The 17,521-nt window shown below is 36.7% G+C and overlaps 1 protein-coding gene across 4 annotated transcripts; it reads right to left on the reverse strand.

Annotated features, from left to right (window-relative positions):
* Positions 1 to 1,925: 1,925 nt before the first annotated feature.
* Positions 1,926 to 17,435, reverse strand: KLHL20 (kelch like family member 20). Of its 4 annotated transcripts, none has more exons than XM_026703359.2 (13): positions 17,218 to 17,435; positions 16,243 to 16,351; positions 15,817 to 15,875; positions 13,308 to 13,881; positions 12,218 to 12,376; positions 11,835 to 11,929; positions 11,299 to 11,414; positions 9,561 to 9,744; positions 7,726 to 7,869; positions 7,498 to 7,658; positions 6,732 to 6,940; positions 5,280 to 5,386; positions 1,926 to 3,682 (listed from the first exon to the last, which is right to left on the reverse strand). In XM_026703359.2, the coding sequence occupies exons 3-13, from the start codon at positions 15,837 to 15,839 to the stop codon at positions 3,598 to 3,600; spliced, it is 1,857 nt and encodes a 618-aa protein (XP_026559144.1). In that variant the 5' UTR covers positions 15,840 to 15,875; positions 16,243 to 16,351; positions 17,218 to 17,435; the 3' UTR covers positions 1,926 to 3,597. The 4 variants fall into 4 exon arrangements, with proteins under 4 accessions (XP_026559144.1, XP_026559145.1, XP_087786611.1 ...); XM_026703360.2 differs by having other exon boundaries at positions 7,498 to 7,631; positions 17,218 to 17,425; XM_087930485.1 differs by lacking the exon at positions 16,243 to 16,351 and having other exon boundaries at positions 7,498 to 7,631; positions 17,218 to 17,413.
* Positions 17,436 to 17,521: the final 86 nt, after the last annotated feature.

Raw genomic sequence — 17,521 nt, forward strand, 5'->3', positions numbered from 1 at the left:
AATTGCAAAAAAGGCAGCTTACTACTGCAACCGCAGGTCCTTGAGAAGGACTTGATGGGTGGATAAAATGCCAAACAAAGTCTAAACATCTGGCTGACTGCAATGAACCATAATTAAAATAGTGTTTTCCAACATTTATTCTTGTGTTATTTGTACGAAAAGCAAAGCAAGTATGCAACTAAGCTTAATTAGCTCCTTTATATTTGTACATATACTTGTCTAATTTCAAGATAACTAATTTCAAAGTTATCTTACTACAATAAGCTATGCCAACAAGGCTATTCGGGTTACTATGCCCAACAAGGCTAGTCAAGTTGTTGTAAGTATCGTTGCCCAACTAGGCTACACATTGACTGAACCCAAGTGAGGTAGAGTTGCTGTTATCCTTGGATAAACAGATGTTAGCCACTTCTGGAGCAGATTTGTGGTTTGGGTATCTTTTGAAACTCATGTCTCCTTTAACAACAGGTGAACGATGTGGCTGGTGGGCTTTTGCCCAACTTTGGCTGGTGTATCAACCGCAGCTATATAATGGTGACAACTGACATGCCTATATGCTCTCATTACAACCCATTTTCACAAATGCAGTATGCTTTACACGAGAATCTCTTTGTGGCCCATGTCTTAACTGGCTTCCTACATTTGGAGCATATTACCAGTCTGTTACCAGTTCAGGTCTAACTACAATTTAAAGTACTGTAGAGTCTTTCATGGCTTGACATTTGGCCACCTAGAGGATTGCTTTCCCCCAACCAGATTCAACCCAACCTGTTAGATCATGAAGAAAAATGAACCTGTCTTGTTCCACATTCCTAGTGAAGGTAAAAGGTGTCGCTTCTTTGTTATGGTACTGGTACTATGGAATGATCTCTCTATTAAATAGAGATCAAACTGAAAGTCATTCATAGCAGCTTTTTCAAATAGCTTTTCATTATTTTACACCATTTGCATCACTTGTTCTTGAATTTTGTTCCTGATTTCTGTTTTGTTTAACTCTATTCTTTTTGTTACATTGTAATTACTGAGTGTCTTTAGACTGGTGACATAAAAACTGAATAAAAGAATATAGATTACAAGTTTGAATAGTTAATCTTGCTATAACTTTTTCCCAACACAGGAAAGCATAGTCTTGACTATTGCAACATGCTCTAAATGGGGCCGCCCTTGAAAAGTATCCAGAGGCTTCAATTGGTTCAAAATGCAGTGACCCATATGGTTTTGTGCAGGCCTAAATGTGCACGTCATCTCTCCTGTGGGAGCTGCCTTGATTGCCAATTTGCTTCCAGATCCAATTCAAGGTGCTGGTTGTCACCTTCAGAGCCCTACGCGGCTTGGGGTGAAGTTATTTCAAAGGCTATCTTTTCCTGGAGAGGCAGGGAATGCAATGGGTCCTTTCTCCTAAGGAGGTCCATCTAGAGGGACCAAGAAGGGCTTTCTCCATGGTGGCTCCCTCCCTATGGAACATCATACCTACAGAGATAAGATTCAACTCCACTTTGACACTCTTTCATAATGCCCTGAAGACCTGGTTTTGCCAATGGGTCCAGCAAGCCCAGAGCAGGATGGAGCCCATCAAATGGCTTGTTTGATTGTTGTTGCCACCAGGGTGGGGTGGGACTGTTGTGATTGATTTTATATGTTGTGTTTTTTATTGTTGGAAGTTGTCTGGAGTAATTGAAAGTAAGACCATATAAATTTTCTTAAATAACTGGGGACAACTTAGTTTTCAATCCTTTTAGGTTTCCTGAAATTCTTGTCTATTACAATAGCATAACACTACTAATGAAAAAAGAAAATATACAAAAGAAAAGTTTACTGAGAGTACATATATCAACTGACCTATGTAAAAATTCATATCTAGAATAAACAAAATTCTTTGAGTATTACAATATAAATTTGGCAAATACAGGAATCATGAGAGAATATAATACTCACACAGATTTTATTTAATAACACTATACAAGTTAACATGCTAGAAAAAGCATGATATGTAAACAATTGTTTACAGAATACTTTTTCTTCATAAAGGTGCAAATGTTTAATATGTAAACACAAGAATGCCAACCTCTAGGGTAAAAGGTTTTATCTCAAGTAATGTCTCCCCAAATTTGATTTGTGATTCTCTACCCCATCCCAATTTATGAATAGATATAATAGACATTGAAGATGCTTGAGTTTATAAACAAAGTTGTTTCTTATAAAGGTGAAACAGGACACTTCAGTGTCACTTGGTTTTTCCCAGTGGTTATAATCCACCAAGATCAAAGCAGTTCATCCATTCTTTTTTGGCTTTTGGAATTACAAGAACTGGCTAGTGTGGTGGGATGTATCAAATTAAGAATTGTTGTCACCCAATTCAGGTATAAGCTGTACATAGATATCCTGCATCTGATTCAGCTGCAATGCTGGCACAGTTGTAATAAATATATTTTTACAATCCAATTTTCATAAAGGCTCCTAACCCCCTCCCTCCCAATAGAATAAAACTACATCTTAAGGATAAATATGAAAAGCTAAACTGAAAGTCCTAATGTTCTAATCACTTCTTTCAGAAGAGTAGTAAGGCTGGCCTTCTTATACTTTAGAATCCAGAAATTCAGGCATTTAAAGCAGAATAAGCATAGTACCTGAGGCTAAAGTGGGAATTTATTTTATTTCCTATTAATTATTAAGGATACTTTTTCCCCTTTCTTTAACCCATACTGCAAGATTACTGTCCAGATTTGTGTTTGGGTATTAGAGAAATGTTCCCACCATGCCAACAGTGAAATGCATCTAAGAGTCACACTCATTTCAGTAAAATTAATGGCACTAAATAAAAGTAGATCTGGATTCCTGAATTGCTTCTGTTTAGTTTTGTGGAAACCAACTAATAAATTGTGCTAAAAGTTCCATATTCCTATTTCTTGTTCCAATAACTAGATCATGAATTTGCAATACTTTGTACTTGTTGCAATTTTCTAAGTAACACGTATACCCTTATTTAACAGCTGTGCTTGTGTGTGTGTGTGTATGTGTAATGAATTAAATGGAGTAAGTCTCAGATTTAAGAAAACTGTTCAATATTATCAGTACAATGTGTTTTAAAATCTATCACTCATCCTGCTGAAATGAGTAGGGTTAGGGTTAGGTTGTATGCTATTTTCTTTACAACAAGACAGATGCAGAAGACCATCTGGCTTTATTACATACTTTCTGATCAAGGCAAATGATGTTTATATAAACATTGCTCTTACAGCTTGTCACTTCTTCACACAGGTTCACCTCTTTGAAAGAACTCACATATATCTGGGATCTTAGACAATGCTTGACGTAACAGTGGATTCCAGTTCCAACAGAAAGATTATATTAGGATAGGAAGATAAAGACAAGGAAATTACTGTTCCAGGGAGTTTTCTGCAGTTGGGTAGCATGTTCTTCCTTAATTGTAGCAGAGAAGAGAGCAAACGTTTGAATATCCACTGCAGTTCCAAAGGAAGAGGCACAGCAAGAACATAAGTGATCTCATTTTACTAGAGTCTTGAAAGGTTCTTAAGTTACCTAACACAAACGTTTCAGTTGGAATGAGGAAACAAGCTAAATTTTCCCTTTGGCTTTTTACCATATATGGGATTCGCAGTGTGTCATTTTGATAACTCCCACACCACCTCCAAGTCGACGATAGTTCATTCCTCCATACAGCCTGCAGAAGAAATGGTATGCTTATTCTTCTATAACAAAATGTATATGAATCAGAGATAAGACTGCTGAAAAGTCTAAAACTGAGGATTCTAAAAATAATTAAATTAGAAAATGAGACACAAAGTCAATTTATATTAGATGCATGGAAATTTACATGATGCTTATAAGTCAACGAGCTTGTGTAAGAAGTTCATGAGGTTTTTCATCATATTCTCATAAATGTTACATTTTTAATTCTAATTTTATTTACTTACTATGATGAATAAAATTATTAAAATCTGGATGAAATAAATTGCAATAATAAAAATGTATTAAAACCATAAAACCAGATGAAATGCCATATTGAATAAGAATTTTTTTAGCAAAAACGTTGGTTTTTCCAGGCAAATTTTAAATTATTTTAGAAGATCAGTTATTGATTACACCTTATTAATTAATCAAAGCACACATGATTTTATACACTGTGATTAGAACACATGTTAAGCCATGATTAATCAAGGTTTATTGAACAAACTTAAGGTGTCAATATGTTTGATAAATTGAAGGTTCGCTTTTCTTTTTTAAGAAGTTATTTTCTTGCATTCGTCTATGAATTAGTTAAAAGTTTGGGCAAAGCTAAAAAGTTGGGAATAAGTTAAGAAAAAAGTAACACTCATGCTCATATATGCTACAATGCAGTTGGTAAACTAATAACATCTCTTGCATGTTCTCAGATTTTCCTCATACAATTTGATTAACAGAATATTTTTAAATTTAGAATGAATATACCTTGCATATACCAAGTTAAAGGTATCTGTGTCTGAGATCTTTCTGCACATTTTATTTAAGGTAAAATCTTCAATATCTGCGAATGTCTATCAGCAAGAAGACAAATGACTTAACATTGTCCTTTTAGTTTTTTACCTTTCTGGTCTGCACTTCAGTTTTAACTTTTTTACATCTGTTAATTTTGTTATGCTGCCAACTAGTCTGTATTGATTTTCTAAGAACACAGTTAACAGGTATAAGTGATAAAAGAATGTTAATTCTTGCCCTGGGAAATTATTTTACTCATTTATCTATTTATTAACTTGATGTGAATAGAACTCATTCTTTATGACCAGTTACTCTAAAACCTGGTACTGTTTTGAATTTCTGTATTAATGTAGATCCTCTAATCTAAACCTAATTTCATATTTTTATTTTATTTATTTTGATTTGATTTGATTTGTCAATTGCTTACAAGATAATAGGTATAAGTATAAACGTAGTGATGAATACATGGATACATATAAGAAAAATAAAAGAAACAATAGGACAAGGACAGTTGGTACGCTTATGCACGCGTGAAACTCCATTTCTCTGAGCAGTGGGTGCATGTACTTGTGTAAACGGAGCTTACGCACGCCAACTGCTTCTGCGGAACCATCTCTCTCCCCTCCCCCCCACCCCATCGATCCACAAAGCTGGAACAGTTGGAGGTCCCTGCCATAGATTATAGTTTGTTTGTGAACTAACCCATTATTTTCAGGGGCTGATTATACATCAGAGAGATAACATGGTGAAATAAATACAGTGTGACTTATGCCCTGCTTATCACTGTTCAAAATCTGGTTTACCTCCATGTGTTGGCATCGGGATCAAACACCTCAATAGTCTTCAAATATGTTGTGCCATCAAAGCCTCCCACGGCCATTAGTTGTCCATTCACTACAGCAAGTCCAACCTAAGAGATAATTAAGTCTGGTCTAGTGGTTATGTTTGATGTAATGGTTAGGTTATTCACTCTCAGTCCAACTCACCTCATGAGTTGTAGTGGGGGAAATGGGAGGAGGAAGAAATATTAGTAACATTTGCTGCCTTGAATTACTTATCAAAATAATAAAGGTGGGATGTAGATAAATAAAAATATTTCTGTTAATTACATAAGCAAGAATGCTACAGTACAAATTTTTGATGTTCAGTGTTCTAAATTGCAAGTGTAGTGATGGCAGTTCCTGCAGTCCCATTGCCATTATTAACTGAATCCTACGGTCATTAGACAAGGCAACTTGCTGGCTCCCCACAACCAAAGTCAATGGAAAAGCAGACAGGAAGTTGCAAGTTCCAGGTTGGCAGGTTAGTAGATCACTCGTTGCTGTGTGCGAGAGGAAATGAGAGGGTACTAGGATGTATGAGGGGTGTGGTGCAGGTCAAGCAGTCTACATAAGGGGATGTGCAACAGATGTGCAGCTCAAGGAGCACAATGAACACTGATTGGTTAAGGTGCAAAGGGATGCGTTGAGGAAGGTACAAGACTACATGAAACAGCACAGATTGGGGAAATGTGCAAGGAACAGTCAGAAAATAGGTGCAGGTTGGGTGTGCAATGGTGTGAAGGAGGTGCAGCAAGGGTTGTGGAGGATTCACAAAGATGCTCAAATGGTTGACATGGCACAAATGCAGAAAGACAGGTTGGGGAGACTTACCCCAATGACTTGTAACCTTCCCTGCTGGCTTTCTCATTTACTTTCTGGAGAGGATGGCAGGGAAGATTGCAAACAGTGATGCCTGACTGTAGGGCACCTGGCAACCATTCAAAAGGTACAAAAGGTGTCAAGTGCCTACACTGCATTCACATGACCGCAGGATGCTGGGATGGCCAGATCTCAATGAAGTGGTTATAACCACCATTCATCCAGTGCTATTATAACCTTGAATGGTCGCTGACCCAATGGTCATAGGTCAAGGACTAGCTGTAATTATTTTCATGCACACTTAAAACACTTGGAATAGTAACATTGCACAGTTCATGTTATTGCTTAAGTTTCATTTATACTGTAACATACAGTATCCAAAGATCTCCCATTAAAAATGATCTTATACTGTGTAATCTGATACTTTATAAATAATTATTATATTGCATATCAACATGGAGCTAGGGTTCTAAGTTCAATACTGTGCTACCTTTTCCTTTTCCAAATTCTAACTTTTTAATTGCAACTTTTGCACTCCTCTTACTACTGGGTCTCAATACTGGGCAGTCTAATCATGATATGGAGAAATCGCAGTCAACCAACCAAAGACCTTACCCCACTACGGCGTGATGTCATCGCTACCACAGGAGACCACTGGTTAGTTCTGGGATTATATCGCTCAGCACTGCTAAGTTCCGTAGTATCATCTCTGCCTCCCACAGCATAGATCATATCTTGATACACGGCACACCCTAGGTGCTTACGTCGAGTTCCCATAGGTGCAATTGTATGCCAGCGATTCTCCTGGGGATTGTAGCGTTCCACTGTGGATGGTTTTTATGATACTGGTCAAACAATAAAGACATCTGACAATAGCAAAACACAATCTAAATCCACCTCCCCCATATCAACAAATTGTAGCAAAAGAATAATCAGGAGAACAGATGAGATATTGATAATTATCAAACTATAATCTAATTCAGTATTCAGTTTATATTGGTAGCCCATCAGATGTTTCAAGCAACACAGAAGAGTGTTAAAAATGTAGCTTGCACATATTTCTCAAATCTGGATATATACTAACTAAAAATTAGTTCTATTTAATTATCCTATCCTACACAAGCTTTTTAATCCCGAGGAACTTAATCACTCTTATTCAAAATTCTCAAATGAATTATCTGGAAAATCTGTCTATTAGATAGAGACAACCAATCTACTTACAAAAGAATAAATGAGGTATAACAACTTGGTAAAAAAACTAATCTTTCCTGCTGTGTTATAGGTTCATTTTTTCTCAGTAACACTGATAACAATTGTTTCATTGTTCAATGACCCTGAGCAACAAAGGTATGTAAGTAAATTGAGCTTCTATGGGAAATACCTGTGTTCAGAGGTGATGTCCCATCAGAGCCTCCAACAGCATACAGGAAACCCCCTAATACAGCCACGGCCACCCCAAGTCGCCTAGTACTCATGGAAGCTACACGAGTCCATTTGTTTTCTTTTGGATCATATCTGAAACAAAAAGAAGGAAACATCTCACTGCCAGTAAAAGTAATTCTGCTATCTTCCTGAAGGAACTCTGTTTCCAAGTTGATTTTTAAAATACCTTTCAACGATGTTAAGACAGGAAACACCATCCTGACCACCTACAGCATACAGATATCCACCAAGTACTGCCACTCCAACACTGGTTCTGCAGGTGCTGGTAGGTGCCACATCGCTGCTCCACTGATTGGTTTTTGGATCATATCTGGAAAAGAAAGATATATTTCAGGTCTTCATGGTAATCATCTTGTAAGTTCTCACTCCTTTTCTTATGAGTTCTGTATTTTTTTCACTTGAAACTTGTGTTTTTCATCTATATTGTTAAGAGTTCACCTGGACTAAAAGCAAAACTTTGTTCAGAGTAGTATTTCTGATTCAGTCCAGAAGAGGGAGAAGAGAGGACGGAGGTGAAATTCTTTTTGTTTCTTTTGAAAACCTTCATTCCCTGATACATATATAATTCTCACTGGATTATTCATGATTTTTAAGATATGGTCCTGCTTATGAGCTGAATTTAAACTGCTGCTTTTAATGCTAATTTGTCATTGATCCTAAGATTGCTTATATTTTTAAACTGAATATTGTATCAATGTAAGCCACAGAGTGGAGAAATCTGTTATCTAAGAGCTGTATTTATATATGTATGTGGGGGCAGGGATGGAGGAAAGATGTTGCCAAATTGGCAGGCTCTTGTCACCCACATGATCCAAGTTACAATTTTCTGATTTTACTTTTTCAGGTTAGTGTGGCAAGATCTGGATTTGTTTCTTTGGCTTGTTTCTCTACTGTTTTACAAAGCAAACTTCTGGGATTACATTAAGGGTTTTGTACAGTGAGACGAAACTGCACAGCTTGTTTTTAGTCTGAAAACGGGGCATAGACTCCCTATTACTATTTTCAAAGCAATCTAAAATCCCTATACAAATACCCCTCGTTCATTTAGTGACCGTTCAAAGTTACAATGGCACTGAAAAAAGTGATTTATGACCATTTTTCATGCTTATGACCATTGCAGCATCCCCATGGTCACATGATCACCATTTAGATAGTTAGCAATTGTTCCTTGTTTATGATGGTTGCAGAGTCAGGTGATCATTGTTTGCGACCTTCTGCCAAGCCAAGTTAAAGGGGAAGCCGGATTCACTTGACAACCATGTTACTAACTTAACTGCAATGATTCACTTAACGATTGTGGCGAAAGAAAGTACTAAAATGGGGCAAAATTGACTGAACAACTGTCTCACTTAGCAATAGAAATTTTGGGCTCAATTGTGGTCATGTGTTGACTACCTGTATTTTTATTTTTTTATTTTTTGAAAGGAAAGAAAAATCCTGAGTCAGTTTAATATTACAAAAGCCATGTGAAGATAATTTCTACATCATATCTATTAAGTAGTATATTGGAATATAATTAGTAATTAGCATGATGATCTTAAAAAGTGTTCCCAATGGCTGAGACTGAACCTTTTATCCAGACTTTAACAGTCTCCATACGCCACGACATAGACTTGTTTGGCCTGGGGTTGTGATATACAACTGGTACTATCCACATAATGGTGATAGCCAATCCCATGCCACTACATAAACTCACCCAATGGCTTCATATAGATGTTAAATAGAAAAGATGAGAGAGTTGAGTCTCGAGGACCCCCACAAAACAGGAGCTTGGAGTTTATCTCCCCTCCAGCACTAACTGAAACTTCCTCTGGGTAAAGGAATAAAACCACAACACACTGTCACTGTTCCCAAGTCTCAGATATTATGACTTATGATATATATCTTGCTTTTCCATTAAATACATTATTTATTTATCCCTTAAATCAATCAATCATTGCTATAACGTTAGCAAGCACACACTGAAGAGCTTATGCTTTATGTGATTAACCTAGAACTTACCTTTCTACACTATTTAGATAGGAAGAACCATCATGTCCTCCTACTGCATAAAGAAGATCATCCAAGACACTAACTCCAACACCACATCGTCTTTTGCTCATGGAAGCCACCATCCGCCACTCATTTGTTTGAGGATCATAGCGCTCAACACTGGAAATTGCATCTCCACTACACCAGCCACCCACTGAGAAAATCAAATTGGGAGACAGTAAAATGGCAGACTATAATTAGACATATGGAGTGTGGGAGTAAGGTATTTTGTATACATACATATGCATAAACACACAAATGCACACACACATGCCTCTAAAGCGCATATTATACCCAGAAGGCAACGTCTGATGACCCTGGAGGAGAGAAAAACAGGTAACGGAAACAAGATTGTTATCTTTCCCTTGATGAGCAAAATAGGGATACAATTTAGAGGAGCTAGTAAAGTTCAAGTTCTGCCTTAGCCATAAAAGCCACCTAGGTGACTTTGGGCCAGTCACTCAGCCCAACCCACCTCAGAATTGTGGGAAAAAGGGTAACGTGTGTCAGATATGTCTCTACCTTATTTGTAAAAATAAAGGTGGATATAGATAAATATTTAGTTGCACCTAGCTGCAAAAGCTTTGATTCCTTACTTAAGTGGGCATGTTTCCCACAACAGCCTGGCCTAGACGACAGGATCGGAAGGTCAGGAAAGTAGAGAATCTGCATTTGGCATACCCCTGACCTGTCTCTGCTTTTGTCCTTTATCCTCTTGTGGACTCAACAGGAGCAAGTCCAGGATTCTGTAGGTAAGAATCTAAGTTGTGATTCTGAATGGTGGTTGTGGATCTCCTCATTCTGACTATACAGGAACATGCAAAGGGCAGTGAGGACTCATGAGTGAGCCAACATACAGTAGAACCTCTGATCACGACCATAATTCGTTCCATAACTTTGGTTGCAACCCAATTTGGTTGTGACCCGAACCCAATTTTGGAAATTTGGCGCTTACAAAAAAAAAATGGTGCAAAAGGGGAAATCAGCCGTGAAAAAAGAAAGTGATTTTTTGGTTGGAACCCAATTTGATCATGATCAGAAGCATTCATGACCAGAGGTTCTACTATATTTTAGATATAAGTGCAACAGTGACCAGGGGGACAAAAGGGTGGCAGTTTTTATCTACTGTCTTAACTGCATTGACTGGTATGTTTCTGTCCACTGATAAATTCCTGCCTGTATACCAGGACCAGGTGGCTCTCCCTTCCAGCCACCTTCACTTATGGAACTAGGGGGATTCCCCTGTGACCTCTGCATTATAAAACACACAAAAAAAGATTCTCGTCTCTCTGTAGGGCTATAAGAAGTTATGTGCATGAGTATAAGTGAGAAAATTTAAAAGGCACATCAACCACAATGCAGGAAACCATATGCAGCAAATAATGTGTATTCCAAAATGTATTAGTTCTATCTACTATTCTGCCTTTTATATTTTCTTTTATTGCAGGATTTCAAGGTAACACAGCCAGATCACTTTTACTTTTGTTACTATAACTCTTTTGGCTATGCTTTTCCTCTTTTTTAGCCTACTTTCAAATTTCTGAGGAACCTGCATTTTGTAAGACACATTGTGAATTTTGCATCACACCATAGTCTTATATTTTTTCCCAAGTAAGAAAAACACAAGGGATTTCTTGGGATTTAGGAAGAAAGCAAAGGCTCTTCACAACTAACAAAAATGCTGAGAACTATAGACATGTATGCATACCTGCAAAGAGCACCTCTCCACAACGGATGGGTTTGCGTGGTCGAGTTCTAGGACCCTGCATCAGTGGTCGTTCTTGGGGCAACAGCAGGTAGTTCTTAGCTTCATCTACTAAATCCCTACAAATAAATTAAAACACAACCCAAGGAAAAATTAGTACAGCTAATCTGAAATATAATTATTAATATTGATGGTATTGCTTTATATTGAAAGATGGAGCACAGCATTTTGCCAGCTGAGTATTTTTCAATCTTTACATTCTGAAAAGTTTTCCTTTTTACATTTACTGTCTGAAAATGTTAGTTTTCTTGAAGAAACACCATGCCAGTTTTTATTGATCTTCTCAGGGTACAAGAAATGCATATTTTGGTCTACATATGTACAGTATTTGTTGATAGAAAAGATGTCAAAGATAAACATGTTTTTATAATAAGCAAGTCTTAAGAAAGAAAACATTAAAAAGTGCTATAGACTCATAATAATTTTTAACAGAACAACTTCACAATTTTATATTAGGATATTTGTTAGTAAAGACTTACCTACATTCTTCATCACTTTTAATGAGGGGATCAGAGCCAACTGTGCCCACCAAAAACTTTGGACTAAGCAGTGGCAAGCGGACATGTTGCAAAACCTGTCAATCAACAGCAATGGATTAAAAATTTGATGCTCTCCTACTTCGGCAGACTTAGCAAGCTCCAATGATCAAATTAAGTGTGGACTCAGAGCTTTGGGTATTGCCTCATAGAGAATAAGGTTGAATGAATTGCTATTTCACATTCTGATACATTATCAAACTACTCTTTTTTTTGTTCATATTAACAAACAACAGCACTGTAAATAAGTAATAAAGAAATGCATATCCTGCAAAATAGCACATTTGCATATGTGCAATCATGTAAGAAATGTATTTGGGATGTACTTGAGGAAGCTGAGGGCGCCTCTCTTGAATGCTGTATTTGACCCAAGCCATGACTGCATTGAAGACTTGTTCTTCGCTCCGGACATTGAGTTCATCACTGGAAATGATGTCAATAAGCTGATTGGCTGGAAGCAGCATGAATTCTTCACTTTCCATCACCTATAATAAGATTTTAAAATAAGCAGAGCCATTCAGCTACATATGGCCCCAGAGCAATGTTCTGGGTTATTTCCTTATGGTTGTAAAATTATTGTTCAAAGAATATTATTTTCACTTAGTAGTAGTAGTATTAGTTTCCATCAAAATACAATATTATAGCAAGTGTTTTTTCTGTACTCTTAGTGTAGCACTCTATCAACCAATTCTACATAACTCTCTTTCTCAAGTTAATAAAAATTGAGGAATTCCCCCAAATGAAAAATCTATAATTGTTCTCAGTCAAGATACATTTGTTCTGCTCCAAAACATTTATGATATTTATAGTGAGCAATATCAAAAAGAAAAACAGGTTACCATAATATGAGAATGTTTAAAATTTTTAGACTTGCAAGATGCATGCAGTTTTAAGGATTGGTCTATGCAGAATAGTATATACAATTTAAATTTTAAAAAAATTACAATACAAAGTCATCTACCCCTATTATGTCACATTCATTTTGAGTAATTGTCACATTTTCTTTCAATTAAAGTAAAAAAAGTTCAAACATTAGATTCAACAAATAAAATACAACGAAATGTTTTGAAATAAATGAGGAAAACAAATTTCAGTGTTCACCCATAATAAAGTAATACAACCGTATTACAGATAGTAAGTAGCTAAAAATAAAGAACATAAGGAAAAAATAAAGGAATCCACAGAATCCCTACATGAAAAACCTTTGCTAACAGTATGTGGAATAAAGATTTTTAGCTCATGTCTATTTTTGTTAGATGAAACTTGTAATTGAAGAGAAGTTGGTTTTGCTTTGTTTTCTTCTAATGCTGAAGACTGTTCAAAAAACAATGAACCTTCACCTACTTCGGTACAGTTCATGTTGCCACTTACTTTCAATGCATATATTGAACAGATTTTAACTATAGGGTTACTCACCTCTTGAAAATTATGCTGAGTGAATTTATCAGCAATTCTAAGAAGTTCACGGCAAGAATGAGTATCAGCAAATGCTCGAATGCCAAGGCAATTGGAAGGATCCAACTGTCTTTTCAGAAACTCACAGCAGGCTTCTTGGATCTCAGCTAGTTGGAGAAGGCAAGCAGCTGGCAGTAAGGTCTGAACATTGCCCTCTTCTACTGTAATTTGGGAAGTATATGCAAAGTCAATAAGTAGTTCCATGGCTCTTTCATCAATGTCTCTGATCACCACCTCAGTCTGCCGGCTTTCTGCAAGTTCTCCTGTGAACATTGCTCGAAAGTAGGGGCTGCAGGCTGATAGGATGACTCGATGGGCATAGATTTTTTTGGCCCCCACAACCAGCACCACATCACACAGCTCCCGGTGCTTACGCAACAAATTGATAACCTCCAATGTTTGGCGAGGGTGCTTGTCTGAGATGTAAGGCATGCGAGCAGGTTGTGGCACTCCTTCTGGTAGTTTGTTGGGATCTCCAAGAGTGCAACGGCTTGTTACATCCATTCCGGTTTCACCTGCTCGATTACTTGTACACCTAATAAAGTAGCAAAGCAGTGAGACCATTGGATAGAAAAGATTACACCAAAAACATGAAGTGGACAAGAATTTATTAAATTATAAAGGAAAGAAAAGTGTCATAAGAAACTTCATCCTGACAAGTTTTTGATAGAAGTAATTCAACAATGAAAAAACAGTAACGTAGCTATTTATAGACCTCTTTATTAAAAGGGAAAGTGTACCTATTGTAGCTGGAAACAAAATGGATGTAATACCAGATTTTCTTGTAGAATCCAAAGAGCCAATGCTATGTGAAAACATTAAAAAGCCAAACAGAAATGAGCAATTTGGGCTATCAGAGTTCTTTCTTTTTAAAAAAGCTTCTAGTTTTTTTTCAAGACATTCAAACTTCAAAAAATATATCTATAATTAAGATGAGATGTATATTTTAATTATTGAATTTCCTTGATTTTTAACATAGAATCCAATACAATGGGAGGGAATCTGGGGACTGTTTTATAGTTATTTCACATTATTTCCAATGCTTGTAGAATTACTTGAAAATACAATACACTGATACTAATAGGACATAATATTGTTCAACTTTATGTACTATATCTTAACTTGTCATAAAGTGCTTGAGTTGTCATCAAATTGAGCAGACGATAAACTGCTGTTTGATGGATACTTAGATTTCAGTTAAAATATTTGTTTTCTGACTTGTATGTTTATAATTTGAAAAAGTAGAATTTGATTTTAAAAAATCTATTCATAACATCTCAAGTTAGAAAAAGACTAAGAAACAATATAAAACCAAAGTGGATCCATGGGATGTTTGCAATTTATAAAATGGTCAAAAAAAGAAACTAGTACAATGAGTATCCTTCCTCAAAAAGGAAAGTGACACAGTTTTAATGGGCTCTCTAAATTTTCTGTAAAAAGAGAAGCAAATTTTTCCTGAACGCCCTATATAAATCAAAGTACAAAAAGACATGGGTAAGGGAAAAGAAGTCAAGATGTATCCATGGTTTATTTAACAATACATAGTGGCAATGTTTACATGCATCCCAAAGCCAAATATATTGCAGCTTTGTTCAATGTGTGACCCTGACACTTGGTATTTCTGATACCCGAAGTCAAAGTTGTTTTAAGTAAAATATTGTTGAATCAGCTACCCAGAAGGTAAATCAGGTGAGCTTTATTTAAATGTTTTCTATATCTTATCCATTATCCTATTTTAGATAGCTGTTGCATATTCAAGTTTTAACCTCAGTAACTTAGATCAGATTACTAATTAAATGATTATTGTACATGAAGGCATGTAAATAGCTGTTAAGTTAAACCAATTATTATGCAGATACATAGGTAAGAATTAGTAAAAACCAACCTTTAAAGCAAACCTCGTGGATATTTCCCAGTATAATTTCTCATTTTATTCTTCCAGCATTTTAGTTCCCAATCTAGTTTACAGTCCAAGAATTCCCAGATGATCTCCCATCCGAGTACTAACCAGGCCTAACTTATTAGGTTCCAAGACCAAACAAGATTGACCAAATGCTGCCAACTATTAAATGACACAGATGCAAAATTTAAATGTAGAGGATACACAGAAGCATTTAAATGGGGATAGGCAACTTAATAATGCTTCTGCAGTCTCAAAAGTCATAACCAACTGTGAAAGATACTGACAGCTGTGATTCAAAAGCCATGAGAAGTTAGTTGTAGATCACTCATTTCTGCATCATTCTGTCTTTCCAAAATGCAGTGGCAACTGTAGTAGACCACTGTTCTCAGAGGAAAACAGGACAAATGAAAAGCTTTAAAGTACTGTTGTCTAATAGATACAGATTAACAGAATTGGAAGGTACATTGTAGGTCATCTAGTCCAACCCTGATCTAGATTCTGTACATTGATTATAAAACATAATTTAGTATGATGTCACAATTCAATCTACTTAAGTATTTTAATTACCTGCGCATTGGTTTTGTGTCCATGCACTGCAAAGAGAAGTCTTTAAATTATTGCTGACCCTGGGCAAAGAATAAAAACAAAACTATGTAACAAAAAGACAACTAAAATAGTTTGTTATATATTTAAGAACTGATCAGATTTAAACTCTAAGATAAGTATTGTTAACAATTTCCACCTATTCATATTTTTTCGCAACTGATTCTGCCACTACTGCAACTATACTAAATCTATGTTTAATTCTAGCTTTATCTTATATAAGCATAATTTAATCTGATGAACAGACACTGGACTGTGCATAAACAACTGGACTTTAAAACTGTATTCTAAAATAAAAATGTATACTTATTCCAACATATAAAACAAATATTTGTTCAGTTGTCATTATATGGATAAATCTGAAATTAAAAGGCAAGATTAATCACTCACCCTGTGATAAAACAGAGGTACAACAGAAGCCTAATAATCAATAATCCTTGCCTTCAACTCATTTTATCCACTGAAAACAGCAAGTTTGATGACCTTATCATCCAGATGCCTATAAATAAATTGCAAAGAATGTGAAATGGCTCCTCTAAAAAACCCATCATTGTTCTTGTCATCCGCATTGAAATAAATATTTGTTCACCTGGAATAGTTTAGATACCACATAACACTTCCAAAAGATGACACTGAACATCATCCTTAGTTTCAGAGAGCAAAGCACATACAAAGGGCTATCTAAATCAGTGAATATAACAGACTGGACATTGGATAAAAAAAGGCAGATGTATTTACCAACTCAAAATGAATGCTTCTTAATGCCTGCTTTTGATCCAAAAGATCTGTTATGACAGTTGGGAGTCTCTCTGCCAGATATTGTTCATGCAATTACATTCATTCCCTCCCCCACAATCCCTCCCCAGCAAGTTAGGCACATGTCCAGTATTTCTTCTTGTATTTCATTGGAAGTTCATTCACTTAACCTTTTCCATCCCCCCCAACAAGACCTTTAAAAAGATATGGGGCGTGGCCATTATCTTCACATGGTTGGCGAAGGGGTAAGTATGGAGCTCTACTGATGATAGCTGATAAATTATACGAGCAAAGCAGAGATTTCCTTTTCAAAGTGGTATGCAACCAATACTGTTTCCCCGGAAAGTGATCAACTACTACAGGATTTATTTAATATTTAAACACCACTATCCCGGAGATCTCCTGATCCTGCTTGAGGTACCTTGAAAAAAGGCAGCTATCTGGGGGAAAACAACTGTACATGACGTGGATCTGATTTATTTTTGCTGAGTGTTTCTAATGTTAAATTTCAGCATGCCCTTCAGCCCAGGGTCTCGCCCCATCTTTTCTCCCCAATGATTCTTTTACAGCCTCCCCAAAGCACAAGCACGGCCAACCCTGGAAACTGACCTCCCGGGTGGAAGATAATGGAGCTTATTCTGAATTCCAGCGGCAGCAAGCCCAGAAGCCGTTGCAAGGAAATGCCATGTATCGGCAGGGACTCTGCACAGTATCTTTTGTAGGGGGTGGGAGGAACGCAGGACCTTCCCGACCACCACAGCCGCAATCATTCCCACAGTTCTCACTGGTGCCGGAAACTGTCTCTAGGCAGCACTCCACCCCATCAGATTTCACCCGCCGGAAGTAATCCTACAGCCTTAGTGTTCCGTGTAAGTACTTCAAGTGTCGGTTTAAGCGTTCCGGCCATAGGGGT

The sequence above is a fragment of the Pseudonaja textilis genome, chromosome 3 (genome assembly GCF_049901715.1).
Source record: "Pseudonaja textilis isolate UNSWEBS1 chromosome 3, rPseTex1.2, whole genome shotgun sequence".
Classification (NCBI taxonomy): domain Eukaryota; kingdom Metazoa; phylum Chordata; class Lepidosauria; order Squamata; family Elapidae; genus Pseudonaja; species Pseudonaja textilis.